This window comes from Talpa occidentalis, unplaced genomic scaffold (genome assembly GCF_014898055.3).
Source record: "Talpa occidentalis isolate TD23 unplaced genomic scaffold, MPIMG_talOcc4v2.1 talOcc4.6, whole genome shotgun sequence".
Lineage (NCBI taxonomy): Eukaryota > Metazoa > Chordata > Mammalia > Eulipotyphla > Talpidae > Talpa > Talpa occidentalis.
The window spans coordinates 20514531-20529210 of record NW_023604972.1 but is presented as its reverse complement, the minus strand read 5'-3'; the positions used below and the strand labels follow the sequence as shown (position 1 = coordinate 20529210).

General features: G+C 42.0%; 1 protein-coding gene across 1 annotated transcript in view; it reads left to right on the top strand.

The window, feature by feature from the left end:
* The window catches only part of RELL1 (RELT like 1), a 57634-nt gene that overhangs the window by 29395 nt on the left and 13559 nt on the right, over nucleotides 1–14680 (top strand). Inside the window, exons 4-6 of the mRNA XM_037529286.2 lie at nucleotides 3222–3279; nucleotides 6216–6452; nucleotides 8451–8589. Coding sequence (XP_037385183.1) covers nucleotides 3222–3279; nucleotides 6216–6452; nucleotides 8451–8586 — 431 coding nt within the window. The 3' untranslated portion in view covers nucleotides 8587–8589. The remainder of the gene's footprint in view (nucleotides 1–3221; nucleotides 3280–6215; nucleotides 6453–8450; nucleotides 8590–14680) is intronic.

Sequence of the window (14680 nt, the reverse complement as noted above, 5' to 3'; positions counted from 1 at the left end):
TTAATTTGGTTGATGGAGTGATATTTCACCTGTACTCATGGTGACATTCTTGTTTATGGTTTAAACTTTTCATGTCTTGAATGTTGCAAATCAGGTTTCGTTTAGATAAGTATCTCTTGAAGGATGAATTTTTCAGCAGAGCTGCACACTGATTGGTTTCCTTCTAATCTTGAGGCTTGCATTAAACAGAGTGCTGCCTTTATTTTTTCTAAGCAGAGCTGAATTGAAGAGAATTTGGGGGGCCATTGGGGTTTTCTTGCCTTGTATGGGAGTTTGGAAAGTAACTGCGACTCCAGAGTTGAGCTTCTCTGTGAGGCCCTTCAACCATCTGATATTATTTTGACTACTCCCCCAGACCCCCTAATTAGTCATACAGAGAAATAATTTTGTGAAATTCTTACCTGGGGGCTCAATTTATATGACAAAAAGGATCTCTTTATAAACTACTGTCTTACCAAGGAGGTTTCTGAATCTTACTTTCCTGGTTCTGCAAACATCCTATGAGCTGGTAAGATGGGAATTAGGTGGACAGAGACTTAGACATTGAAGGAGTAGAAAGGAGAGCTTGGAGGTTGAAAGTACCCAGGCTAGAATCAGAGAGACCAGGGCTTGTCTCCAGATCCGTCTCTGACTGTGTAACCTTGGCAATCAGTTCCATCTTTATCTCATTCTGCATATCTGTGAAATGGGGATATTTCTACCTGTTGTGGGGTTGTTGGGAGACCCAAGTTTGGAGGGTCTGTGATGCCGTTGGTCCTTGACGTAGCAGGCAATCTGGCTTTGATGATAATAGTCTTAGTTCTTACTTGTGAAATCTGTCTTGAGTGTCAGGGAAAACTTCAAAAAGAATTGTGGTAGAAAGCAAGACATTTTTCTGCTTTATATGTATTACCAGGCAGAAGAAATTCAGGAAAGAAGAGAGGAAGTAGTTCCTGGAAATTATTGCCTGCTGGCAATTTTCCCTTGTCCCTATAACTGACTCCTCCCACTATCTGGAATCCCATGAAGGAAATATAGTTGACAGAATGTTGACAAGTATAGGGAAAACCAACTGGAAGCGATATGTAGTCTATGGAATTTAATTATTGTTCCTTTAAAGTAATTTTATACCTGAATTAAAACATGGGTATAAGTCCTAGTGGTGGTGTTATGTGAGCGTTTTCTTATCACAAGAAACCAAAATGTTCCCAAGGGACAGTTTATGAGATTTATTCTCCGGTGTAGACTGGAAGTTAGACCAGGGACAGCTGTGTGTGTGTGTATGTGTGTGTGTGGTGGTCCCACATGCTGAACCTTGAGTGTGAGTGAGTGTGAATGATGTATAGAAATTTAATAGTAAAGAGGCTGTTTGAGAATTATTTCTCAAAGATAAGGGTGAGGTACAGGAATCCACAAATACCTAACAAATAACACAAGTCTATAAAAGCAAGTTGAAGTAATAATCTTAATGTATTTTAATAATCTTCCTGGAATCTTATAATTGGATGTTTCTAAAAGAGGTCAGCACTTTATAGGTGATAATTTTGTGTGGCAACTACTTAAACTTTTGGTTTTCAACAGCTTAGCCTATGAGTGTCTTTGTTTTCATACTTTAAAAAAAGGTGCTGTTATAGTTTTGAAGTTTGATAGATGATGGCATCTGCATAAGTGTCCACTGGCAAATTATTTTAGTTCATGCCTGAACCCATTATCTGAGAGAAAATTATTTTTCTGAATCCTTGTTCAAAAGGGAAAATGACTGGCAGTACTAGATTATACTTAAATTTGTCCACAGAGGCTAAGGTGTCTTTGTCATGTGGGAGAAGATATTGCCAATTCATTCAGTACTTTTTTTGTAATGACAAAACTGTTCTTGAGATAAAAACTGTGCTTGGAAATGCATTTTGGTATCTTCACAGTGATGAAGGGCAAAAAAAGTGTTTCTTGTAGAAAAGAATGGTATGATGAGCTAGTATTTCTTTATAGCCCCATGTGTGCGCAAGGGTTGTGATAGGGTAAAAATTGAATTGTGGAGGCGAAAAACCCCTTATTTTATATATAAATCACACGCACACTTGTAGTACATAAACAGATATAGCATATTTTTTCATTATTACAATTTCATGGGAGGGCGATTTGGAAATAATTAAAGTTAATTGTAAATGGTTAAGAAATACTTTAATTATAGGTCACACTTAATGGTTAGACTTAACTAAATAACTAAAGCATCAATGTTGGAAGCAGAGTTAGTTTTCCTCCTCTAGGGCTGTCGTTTGAGATAATAAATGTTAAATATTGGTGTTGGCTCACATGGTAGTGATTTTATTCTTTCATCCCTAGAGAATTTGTTGTGGTTCATCATAAACTTTAGAAATCAATGGACAGTTTAGGAGTCAGTAATAACATTTGGCTTCACCAATGAAATATCCAAGGGCTATTTAACATTAAATTTTTCGTCCTTGAAATTTGACTGTACTACAAGAGGTAAAAAGAACATGTATATCTCTCCGGGTGGGGTGGGGGCTCAAGAAACTTAGATTCAACTTGGTTTTGTTATGGCCAAACACCCCACCTGCCAGTTGGGATTAAAAAAAAAAAAAGTAACCTTAGAAGTTTAATTTAACTCAGTCCAACACTTGAAATTTCAAGATATCTGGCCAGAAGTAAGGCCTTGTATGACCCTGCATTGCAGCAGAGCTAAGCTGAAGGGCCCATCTGGAAAATGAACTCTCTCCCATCCCTGATCATATGTGGGAGAGACACCACACGGGTGTAAGGGCTGATTATTTGAGGGCATACATGTTACTAGAATACAAGTCTCTTAAGACATACATTTTCTACTACATCATTTAAATTAAATTGATTAAAAAGTAAGTTAAATGCAATAGAATACAGCTTGTCAATTTCCCTTTGGTTGCGGGGTGGGAGTGAGGAGAGGAAGAAATGTTTTCTGTGTTCCAGTGTGATGGTGTGTAGGAAGCAAACCCTGCAGTAGATCTGCGTCCTTTGCACAGAGTCTCTGCACTCTTGCTGAATCCCCGGGTGATGGAAGTTATTGGCACCTGGGGCCATGTTGTGGGGTTACCTTGGGAAAGACTCCCTTCTCCAGGGCCCTAGGACCTCATCTGTGAATTGAAGGAACTCAAGGAGGGGTTTTCCAACAGCTTCTCTCATGTGGTGATTTTCTGTGACTACTCATCTTATTCTTTCCATTTTAATTCTTTATATATTTTTTTCTTTAGCCAATGCCGATGTTTTAAAGGCAATGGTAGCAGACAATAGCCTGTATGATCCTGAAAGGTGAGTGTGTCTCCCATTTAATGGGTCTTTTTTTCCCCAGTTACCTGCTAGATCAGTTTTCCTCAGTTTGACACTTTTGACACTGGGGTCAGAGAATTCTTTGCTATGAGAAACTACCCTGTGCTTTGTAGGATGTCTGGCAGCATTCCTGAGTGAGGTTCAGTCTGTGACACCTGGCTCTCTGTGTGAAGGCCCAGAGTATCTCCTGTCTCCTGGGGGGCACTTCACTCCTGGTGGACAGCCGTGGTGTTAGGGGGTAGTGATGGAAAAAGTAGCAGCATCAGCATTGGGACCTCCCCTACTTGGGCAAGTTTCCTGACTGCTTTGAGCTCAACTTCCATCATCTATAAAATGGAGATAACCCCTATACTAGCTTCACCAGGCTACTATAGGGAATACAAGATACCCTGGGGATTGAAAACCCTCCTTGAACAATGATGCTTAAGGGGAAAACCAGGCACTTGGGGGCACTTGCTGTGTTCTATTGTGGAGGTACCAGTTATAGGGTATGGCTGTTGAGCACCGTAGGCCCGCAGGATTAGTTACAGGTAGCCAAAGTCTATAAATGTCCCTTTCTTCAACAGGGAGTATTTGTTGCGGCCCAACGTGTGCTGGTGTATGGCGCTGCTCACAGGGCCTTGCAGGGAGGAGCTCGGTCTGTGGGGAGTGGAGATGTGTAGTGGAGAGAGGGTGCGGGGTGCTGTTAGAAGACTAGGGACCGGATGCTCAGCGGAAGGTCAGGGAACGTTCACTGAATGTGAGTCAGGCATGTGAAGGGCAGAGAGGAGGCCGGGGCTGCTGGTAGGCAGAGCGTCAGGAGAAAAGGCACAGGAGCATGAAGTGTGGATGCACCAGGGAAGCTTCAGCCAGGGGAGGCCCAAGGACGTGCGTGGAGAGTGGCAGGAAGGGCCAGGTAGGCGAGTGGAAACCGAGTGACAGACAGGGCAAGGAGTCAGACCCTTTTTTGCTTACATTGTATGTGGTATCCCCAAAACATCACAGATGTTTAAGGTGTGTCTGTCAAACTGGCCATGGGAGATTGGCATTTTAGAGCCAAAAAGCAAAGTGCAGGAAGGTCAGTTTCAGAAGCTCCACTGTTCATACCTATGAACAGCAGAGCTTATGCTCCATGACCCGCCTCCCCCCGCCCCTCCCTGACCACAGACTCCTGGCATTAACATCACGTTCCTCACGCTGTCTTAGCTGAGGTCACCTCTGGGCGTTGTCTGCCATTGGGTTCTGGGTACAGCAGCTACTTGATAATAAGCATTTGTTGAGTGAATGTCGGTTAGAGTCTTGAATTCAGCTTTCTAATTGAGGTGTTCATTTAACATTGCTACCCGCCCCCCACCCCGAAAACTGATGCTGTGTTTTAATTTTAATAATCTAAAGAGCATCCCTAAGGAGCACCAGAAAATTTTTGACTCTGTGTGTATGTAGAAATACTCCTGGACCACGGGTTTCACTTCTTTTTATCGGGCCAGTGGGCCAGCACTCAGCAGCATAAAAGACTGGTTTGTATTATCCCCTTTGGCACAGGCTCAGGTGTCAGGCTGCGTGTGATGCTGCCTCACCCATGCCACATTGGAGGGCTGCTTCCTGGGCAGGCCGGCCCTGACCTTTTTTAGTTCCTCCTTTTCTAGCTGATTGGAGGTTTAACATGTTGCTTTTGAAATAGTCGACTCCTGGTCTATATGCATTTTATATTTTGGGTGGTCTGGCTAGATTACTTTGAGGTTATCAAAGTGGTCTCTCCTGTTTCTGAAGCACTGTAGAATGAACATGATTTCTAAAATTAAACTCTCTACATTAGATGCCAACTCCATCATTCATTAGCTGTGTGACCTTGGGCAAGTTAGTTAACTTCTCTGACGCTTAGTGTTTCTTTAAAACAAGGAAATTCATAATGCCTGCCTTGTAAGATGTTGTAAAGATTGAGTTAAAATATATCAAATGCAATTATGCTTAGTGAAATAAGCCAGAAGGAAAAAGAAAAGTATCGGATGGTTTCGGATGGTTTCACTTATAACAGGAATATAGGGGAACCCAATAAGACATCAATGTAAAAAAAAATAATAACAGTACAAACCACAACAAAGCAAAAACAGACAATTGTAAACCAGAGACATCCTGCAGGGGAGGAGGAGGGAGAGGGATCAGAGGGAGGGAGGAGGAGCACAGGGGACTGTGGTGATGGTGCATGGCTTGCCTTGGGGAAGGAAATTCTATGGGGACTCAATCTGAGGGGGTGGGGGGAAGCAAATATTGTCTTAAAAATGTAAAAAATGATAAATGTTAAAATAAAAATAATAAAATAAATCAAATGCTTAGAATATGGTATTATCTATTTTTATTACTACTTTTTAAATTATTACTATTATCAACATTAAAGTACCTCTTCTGAGTAGTACTTTTGATATCTTGTCCTAAACATTTTCTTTCTTTGATGCAGTAGTCACATTGAATCAAATTCTAGCTTAAGTCTCCTGATAATTTGGTGGGATTTATGTTTTCTTTCTCCTCCAGAAGTGATGCATATAGATTTGGGTTCTAATTCTTAGACATCTAGGCAGACACTTGCCATGGGTGAGAAATTGGCATGATTGCCTGAGAAAGGCTATCAGTCATTTAGAGAGAAACAATACTTTTAAAGTCAAATGGAGCAGCTTCCTTAGCAGTAGTGTTTATTTCCAGCCAGTTAATTCCATTCTAGAAGGGATAAATCACAGCATTGCCTTTTGAAGCAAACTGTCATGGCACAGCCTTAAAGCTGTGGACTGGCTGCCCTAATCAGTCCACAAATTCTCTCTGTATATGGGAAGAGGCAGTGTTTTCTTTTGATTTAAACTTGCTCCTTGCATTTCAGGAAAGTAGATTGTCTTCGCTGGTGTCTCTTTTAAGTAATAAATTCCACATTTTCCTTTCTCCCACATTAGCCCTGTGACTCCCAGCACACCTGGGAGCCCACCTGTGAGTCCTGGGCCTTTGTCTCCAGGGGGCACTCCAGGGAAGCACATTTGCGGCCACCATCTGCACACAGTGGGCGGCGCTGTGGAGAGGGATGTGTGCCATCGGTGTAGGCACAAGCGTTGGCACTTCATAAAACCCGCTGTCAAGTCCAAAGATGGCCGCCCGAGGCGCCAAGGAGAGGTCACCGTCCTCTCTGTTGGCAGGTAAGATCCCTGTGGGTGCTTTGGGTTTGAGTGTGGTGTGATTGCTGTGAGGTGTAGATTTGTACTGACCCATTACGTATAGAGTACGTTCTCCTAAGTGTGGCTCAGGCCAGATCTCTGGCCCTTTTTGGTGTTTTCTGGACTGGACCTGCAATTTCCCAATAGCAGAAGAAATCCAAGAATGGCTATTACTAGCTCAGATGTCATGTGTATAAATTAAGGTAAAAATTGATTACTTACTGTAGTAGGGTTCTCCAAAGAGGCAGAAACAGTATCATAGAGAGAGAACTGTGTAGAAGCAGAGCTTCATTATAGGGCTCAGTTCAAAAGCGTTTGGAGGCTGAGCAGTCCATGATCTGCCTCTGCAAGCTGGAGAAACAGGCAAGTGATGGTGTGTTTCAGTCCAAGTCTGATATCTGGGGGCAGGAAAAGACAGTTGTCTCAGCTCAAGCAAACAGATCACGTTAATCTTCCTCTGCTTTTTTGTCCTCAAGAGATTAGAAGATGCTCACGCGCCTGGGGGAGGCAATCTTCTGTACCCACTCTACCAATTCAAATGTGAATCTTTTGGAAACACTCTCACCAAAACAGAAATAGTTGAATCAACTATCTGGGCATTCCGTATCCCAGTCAAATAGACACATAAAATTAACCATCAAGTTTGTGCTGATAGATAAAGCCCAGGTCTCAACTGTACAGAGCGAAAGTTTAAATGTCTTTCCATGCCTCAGTTTCCCCCTCTATAAAATGAGGATGATAATAACATTTGCCTCATTGGGTTGCTGTGAAGACTGAGTATGGCAACTCACATGAAGATCTTAGGCCAGTTTGGGGCACTTACGCATTTGAGAATTCTTGGCTGTTGTCATTATTGGCATTTTAATTTGGTTGCATTTCATCATCTGTTGCACAAGCAGTGAGGAGAAGACTACAGGGCTGTTTGCCACTTACAGCAAAACAGCACAACCCATGACTACACTGTTTTATTAAGAAGCAGAGTCACGGGAATTTATGAATGTTGAATGTAATGAGAATTCATAGCTTGTTTGGACAAAGCGTATTTTGTTTGCTTTAAAAAAATGTGCTGAAATTTTCAACTCAGATTCAACGTGGCTTTTTTAAGTGCACAAATCCAGCTCTCTCTCTTTGAATGTGAATACTATGAGCATTGACTCACTACAGGCAATTGTTCAGTGTGTGTTGCTTACAGAGAGTCTTACCCGTTGGGCAGAATAGATTTGCCTGATCCTTCTCTCGCTTCCTCAGGTTGGTGATCTCATGTTGGACAAAGGAAGAGAATCTATTTTAGAGAGTTTTAAGGGATATTAAGACCAGAGCTGGAGAAAAGCTATTACAAAAGACTTCAGGGATTTGATGATGTACTAGAAAAACAATCAAATGGATATAAATTGCTTTAACTTCCCTCTTAATTCTTAATGAAAAATTCTTCCTTAACATTTTTCTTAATCCTTCATGAAAATGAACCCAGTTTTGCTTTTGCAAAAATAAAACAGACAAAAACCAGACACAAAAAAACAACTGCCAACTGATACTGATAAATGTGTCCTGGGGCTCGTGTGTGTGTGTTTATACATAAGACTCCTGAGAGTGAACTATAGTTAAGTCCTTTCCCTGGTTATGTCAGCCTAATTTGCAAACTTGTCATGCTTTTATCCAGCTATCTGTGGTTAACAAACTGAAGATAAATCCCAGTCATCATTAGAAACCACAATGATACAACCGTTTACTATGTGAATGCCCATGTTTTTTTTAATGTGTTTCTCATGTCTGTGATGTGCCGGGCAGGATCAGCTGGAAAGCTCGGCAGGGGATGTTTGCTGGGTGGGACGTCCCTCCTGGGGAACATGGTATTTTCATGGCTGTTGTAATTTTTGGCAGATTTCATTTGGGATCCTCTAGATGGATGATTTTTGATTTACTCATCATTTTTGTTTACTGGAAAAGTAAAACTTCCTAAACCTCCTCTTACCTCCCCAGGTTTAGAGTTACAAAAGTAGAACACAAGTCAAATCAGAAGGAGCGGAGAAGTTTGATGTCTGTGAGTGGAACTGAGGGCATCAATGGGGAGCTGCCTGTGACGCCTGTGAAGAGAGAACGAAGTGACACAGAGTAGCAGGTGAGTTGGAGTTTTGGTGGCCTTGTGGGTGAGATGGCGCCTGGTGTGGAGAAGGTACTGTGAGTTCCCTGGTTCTTGTGGTAGGATAGCAGTAATATTTGGCAGGGAAATAGAATGCTTTCTGGCATCTGATAGTACTGTAGGTGATTGAGCAAGATATATTGTTTGTGCAGAGCTTCTTGTCAAGAGGCCACATACTTGGGTGTCTCCAGAAACACAGCCTGTGTGAAAATGAGGAGAAAGGATTGCTTATAACATTGTGGAGTGGTGGGGATTGTGGCAAACTAGAAATCACTTTATCCATCTATTGGGCTTGCATTACTACAAGGCAGGAAGTAGTTAGTATTGCTAGATCTTATGCCAAAAAATGTAGATATCTATGTCCTCCCTGGTGGCACAAGGGGTTAAGCACAGCACTATGAAGCTACCCGAAGCCGCTGCAGCATGAGTTTGATCCCTGTCAGCCAGGGAGCTACCCACGTGGCGCAGCAGACCTCTCCTGATTCACCCGCTGCTCCCCTCAGCAGTGTACTTTGGTCTATCTGCCTGTTCTTATCCCACTCTGTCTCTGGTGAATCCTCTCACCCCCTGCAACTCTGGCCTGTACCCCAGTTCTTGCATGTATGAATAAATCTTTTTAAAAAATGTAGATATCTCTACTTTTTTATGTGAAGTCACTACAAGTTTAAAAACGTTGGCAGCTTTTAAAATTTCTTTTAAAAAAGCCATGCAGGCCAAATGAAATATAATTTTGTTGTCATTTCTAGATAAACTGTTTTGAAAAAGGCTAAAGCAAGCAGACCAGTCAGTGCTTTTTCCTATAATTGAGTTGGAAACCAGTTCTCTTTGATGTGCCACTGTTCTAAAACACCTCCTGTAGGGAAAGTCCTCTTTCTGACAGATGTTTCGAAGGGATTTAAAAAGCAAAAATGAATGCTCCTTGTTTGGCAATTTTAATTTGGAAGATAATGCTTTAAAGAAATGTCTATGATAGCTTGATCTTAACTTCGCTTTCATCTTTTTTTCTTTTTGTTTGGGCTCAAGTAGCGCTTATCCCTTTCAAGTTCCTTATTGTGTATAAAATGGTGAGTGTCAGGACCCAGGAGTGGTCATGCTTCTAATTCCAGTGGAACCATCAGAGGAGGTTCCACTCAGAAAGGGGCCTGGGGCCTGGGGGATGGATGCTGGTGTCCTTGGAGGTCCAGGGAAAGGGTGAGCCCTGGAGTCATGTGGCCAGGTTCAAATCAGTTTGTACTCACTAGCATTGGATATGGAAAATACTTTAGCTTCTTGATAATCTTCCAGCTCGGAGAGGTTGAGAATATTCAGGAAGGGCTGTGCTCCTGAATTCTACAAGACATATGGGCTGTGCTGGCTTCCTGGAGCTAATTCTTATAGTCTTGTCTTTAGGGAGATCTGGCCCTTTTCCCGTAATGTAGTTGCTGAGAGGTGCTTTCTTTAAAGAAGAGAACCAGAGGGTCTCCCTGGTGGCACAGGGGTTGAGACCAGCCTGTGAGGCTGTCCGCAGCCACTGCAGCACGAGTTTGATCCCTGTCCAAGGAGGTGCTCGCATGGTGCAGCAGACCTCTCCTGGCTCACCCGCTGCTCCCCTCAGCAGTGTGTTTCGGTTGATCTGCCTGTTCTGTTCCTCATTCTGTCTCTGGTGGGTCCTCTTACTGCCCTCCCCTCCCCAGCACCTCTGGCCTGTGCCCCGGTTCTTGTATGCGTAAATAAATAAATCTTTGGAAATAAAAAAAGAAGAGAACCAGACCAGGCAAGTCTGTCTTTGGCTTCTCAGCCACTGGTGCATTGGGGAAGGGGATTGAGAGGAATATAGGAAAGGGAAGGTGCTGACGATAATAGTAAAAGCAGCTCATGTTAATTCAGTGTGCTAGTCTCCTGCACATTGTTCTGATCTGCATCTCTTAAGTCACCATTTATAAGTACCTCCTACCAGGGTTGCAGCTGTTATCCCAGTTCTATAGATGAGGAAACTAATGAATGGAAAGGTAAGTTACATGTTGAGAGTCATATAACTGGAAAAGGGAGCTGATTTGAATCTAAGTCTTTTCCAGCAATGTTCTAGTACCTTATAGTCTTTTATACGGTAGCTCTCACTAGTCTATGGCTAATAAATTTAAATTAATTAAATATTTAGTTTTGCAGCTGCCCTGGTCACACTTCAAGTGTTCAGTAGCCTCAGATGCAAGGTCTGCAATATGGATATCATAGATGCAGAATATTTCCATGCTTCCAGAAAGTTATCAAACAATGCAGAGGATACTTTAGATGTTAGAACTGGAGTCCTGAGTGATTTTGGTAAATTAGAGAAGGATTCTGTTGAAAGTCATGAGGACCTGCCTGTCTGGGAAGAGGAGTATCAGACTACTCAACTAAGGAGCGGAAAGCTGTAGAGAGTTCAGCTGCAAAGAGCATGGGTTATAGAAACAAAGTGAATGAATGAAAACAAGACAAAACAAAAGCAAACTCTTGGTTGCAGAAAGCAGATTGGTGGCTATCAGTGGGGGAGGAGGCTGGGGCGGTGGGTGAAAAGGGTAAGTGGGGTTAATTATGCAATGGTGGCTGGAAACTAGATTTTTGTTGGTGATCATGATGTAGTGTTTACCTATATTGAATGACAGTGATGTACACCTGTAATTATATATAATGTTATAAGCCAGTGTTCCCCAAATAAAACATTAAAAAAAACCCTGAAAGCAAGGTTGGGTTGTAATGATGGCCTGATGTGAGCCGTCAGCCTGACGGTGTGCTGAGAGATGGCTCGCCCCTGGGTGGGACATACAAGATGATCTTGATTAGAGTTCACCTTGATTAGAGCCTGGCTAATGTGCCATGGTGGATTTTGGCCACTGTTGCTCAAACAGGATCTCAAGATTTGGGAAAGTTCAAAGAATTAGGATTGCTCAACTAGTTTTGTGACTATAAGAATTTGATCTAGTCATCTGATGTTCCTGCCACATTTCACTGGTTTACAACTTGATATTCCTTGCAAAGCACACCACTATCAACATGGATTTTATAAAAGAACGCTGGATTTGGTCAGAAGACGTGGCTCACACATAGCTTCACCAATGGGAAATTGTACTCTACCACCATCACTCCCTGTTTCCTTGAGTGTGAAATGGGATATTAAGTTCATTGATTTAAGGAACATGGCACGAGAATGCCCAGCATGAGGCGGGTCTCAAAAGAGGTTAGTTCTAGTGCATTGTGCTGTTTAAATCAGCGCTGAGCAGGAGTGACCTTAGAAAGGAATGTGTTTTGCAAGCCTTCAACTTGTAATTATATTTGAAATTAAAATTTTTACTATGGAAATTTTTAAACAGATTTCAAAATAGGGAGAATAATATCTTGAATGCCCATGCCATGATGTCATTTAATTATAGCTACTGCAAATGGAGTACTTACTCTGTACCTGGTATGCTTTGAAAGACACATTCTGGATTATTAATGTATTTAACCCTCACAACTGCAATAAGAAGGTGCTAGAAAGGACCCCATTTTGCAGGTGAAGTTCTTAAACCCAGAGTTTAAGCATCTTATTTAGAGTTACCATAACAATGTGAGGGAGTTTAAAGTCCGACCCAGGTAGTCTGGAGTCACAGACCACCCAGCTGGGTAGAGGAAATCAGGGCCCTTGATCAGAATCAGTTTGAGTTGAGGCCTGTTGCGTAGTGATGTCCGATTACCCCAACATAGGATGGTAAAAGGAGGGAAGGGAATATTCGCTGACATTGTAAAAAAAATGTATGCATTCACTGAAAATTTTCTTGCTACACTTCTTATATGACTCCTCCCCAAAAAAGAATACATGCCTTTAACATGTTTAGGGTATTTTCCACCTAGAGAAAAATCCTAAAATTTCTCCTTTTGGGTCTAAATTGCTGGCTCAGGATTGAATTGGAAGATTTGCCCTAGACTGTAGCTAGTAAAGTGGAATAGGAATATCATGCATTGTTTAGACAATCTCGTACAATCTTTTAGTTTTGCATCTTTTCCTAAAAAATGTGTTTAGGTTTGGATGTTTAAGTATTTTATTAGAGTGCCTCATTTTACTGTAGAATATATTCAAATATTCAAATGCATATGTACTCTGTGGCTAGGTTTCTTTATTTTTAATTAGTTGGTAGATACTAAAAGTAGGCTAGTCTAAATAGAGTGTTATCAAGACTGCTTCAGAATTTCTCACTCTTGCTTTCTCTCTCTATTTAAAAAAGCAAAACCTGCTCTTTGGCATCTCCTCCCCTTTTTCTTTTCACCCTTTCCTTTGGCCTGAGTTCTTTTCTGTAGCTCGATCTAACTTGCTCTCTCCCTGATTTATTTTGGCAATGCAGTTAAAATGGATTCTTTTTTTCCACAGAAAATGTGTTTTGATTTCTTCTTAGAAGAATAAGCTTTTGTTCTTCAAAGTTAAATAAATCAAATTGCTTTCAGCCTTCAAATGCCACTGCTTTGTCTTCATTATCACTGGTCTTTTGCTTTTTAAAAATGATACAGCTACAGGGCCTCCCCGGTGGCGCAGCGGTTGAGCGCTGGGTTGTGAAGCTGCCCGCGGCCTCTGTGGCGCTGGTTCAATCCCCGGCTGCTCCCTGGCCACTGGAGGAGGGTCCCACATGGCGCGCAGACCTCTCCTGCCGCCCGCTGCTCCCCTCAGCAGTGTACTTTGGTCCTTCTGCCTGCTCTGCTCCCTGCTCTGGCTCTGGTGAATTCTCTCACCCTCCCGCGCTTCTGACTGACTGTACCCAGTGCATGTATAAACAAACAAACAAACAAATAAATAAATGAATAAAATATATGCCTCTTTTAAAAAAAAATGATACAGCTACAGACATACAGTATCACACATCTCTGAAGTCTGCATTCCTTTTTTACACTTTATAGTAGTATCTTCTCAAACATTGATTTGGTGAGCTCACATAACAATATTTTTATCAAAGGGAACATCTTTTTATTTTAAATTGTTTTATTATTGACACTTGATTTTTATTCTTCTTTTAGTAATTGGTTTTAGCGATTAAAAGCTAAGCTTTAAACTGCTTAGGTTTAATTTTAACTGTGCCACTAACTGCCAATAATTTTAGGCAAGTTACTTTGCCCTTTCTAGCCTCATATTCTTTGCTGTGAAAACAGTGTTGTTACTGGGCTTAGGCGATGTAATGAATGTGTAGGTATAGTTCTTAAATCGCGCTCAGCACAGAGTTAGTATTCACTATTCAGGGGTCTTTGTTATTTTTTTTCTGAAGTTTTATTTATTTATGCATACAAGAGCTGGGGTACAGGCCAGAGATGGGTGGGATGAGGGGATTCACCAGAGACATGAGTGGGGAACAGAACAGGCCAATCCACTGAATACACTGCTGAGGGGAGCAGTGGGCAAGACAAGAGAGGTCTGCTGCGCCATGTGGGTTGCTCCCTGGCCGGCCGGGATTGAACTCATGCTGCCGAGGCTGTGGATTGCTTCATAGTGCAGTGCTTAATCCCTTGCGCCACGAGGGAGGCCCTTGGGCTTTGTTATTGATTAGCCCATTTCTCAATTATCAATTGTAGGCTCTGTGAATCTCTTTTTACTTAAGAACATCAGAGCTTTGCCAGGCAAAGACAAACACGGTATGATTTCACTCAGGTGTGGTATATAGAGAAAACAAACCAACAGATGAACTAAATAGAGAAAAATTAGTTTTCTACTGTAAGATCAATTAGTGGTTACCAGAAGGGAAGGGGAGAGGTGGGTAAGTCCGGGGCAGTGATATGGCATGGGATACAATTGGATGTTTGGTGGCGAAGTTAATGTCGATGCCCACGTTCATTCTCAATCACATGCACATGATGTTAAAATGCAGTTACTTCAATTAAAAAAAATAACATTAGAGGGTGTAAAGGCAGGACTGGACATGGTGCAGGTTTTCTGATCCCATGCAGACCGGGTAAAGGAGGAATCAGAGTCCTCAGTAGTTTTGCAGGTTTTTTATTTGGGGTTCACCAGGCATATGGCAGGCAGGGGTGCTGGCTGGGGGGCTGGGAAGCTGGCAGGCCTCCCAGCCCCCAGCAAGTCTTCACTCTATCTGGGCTC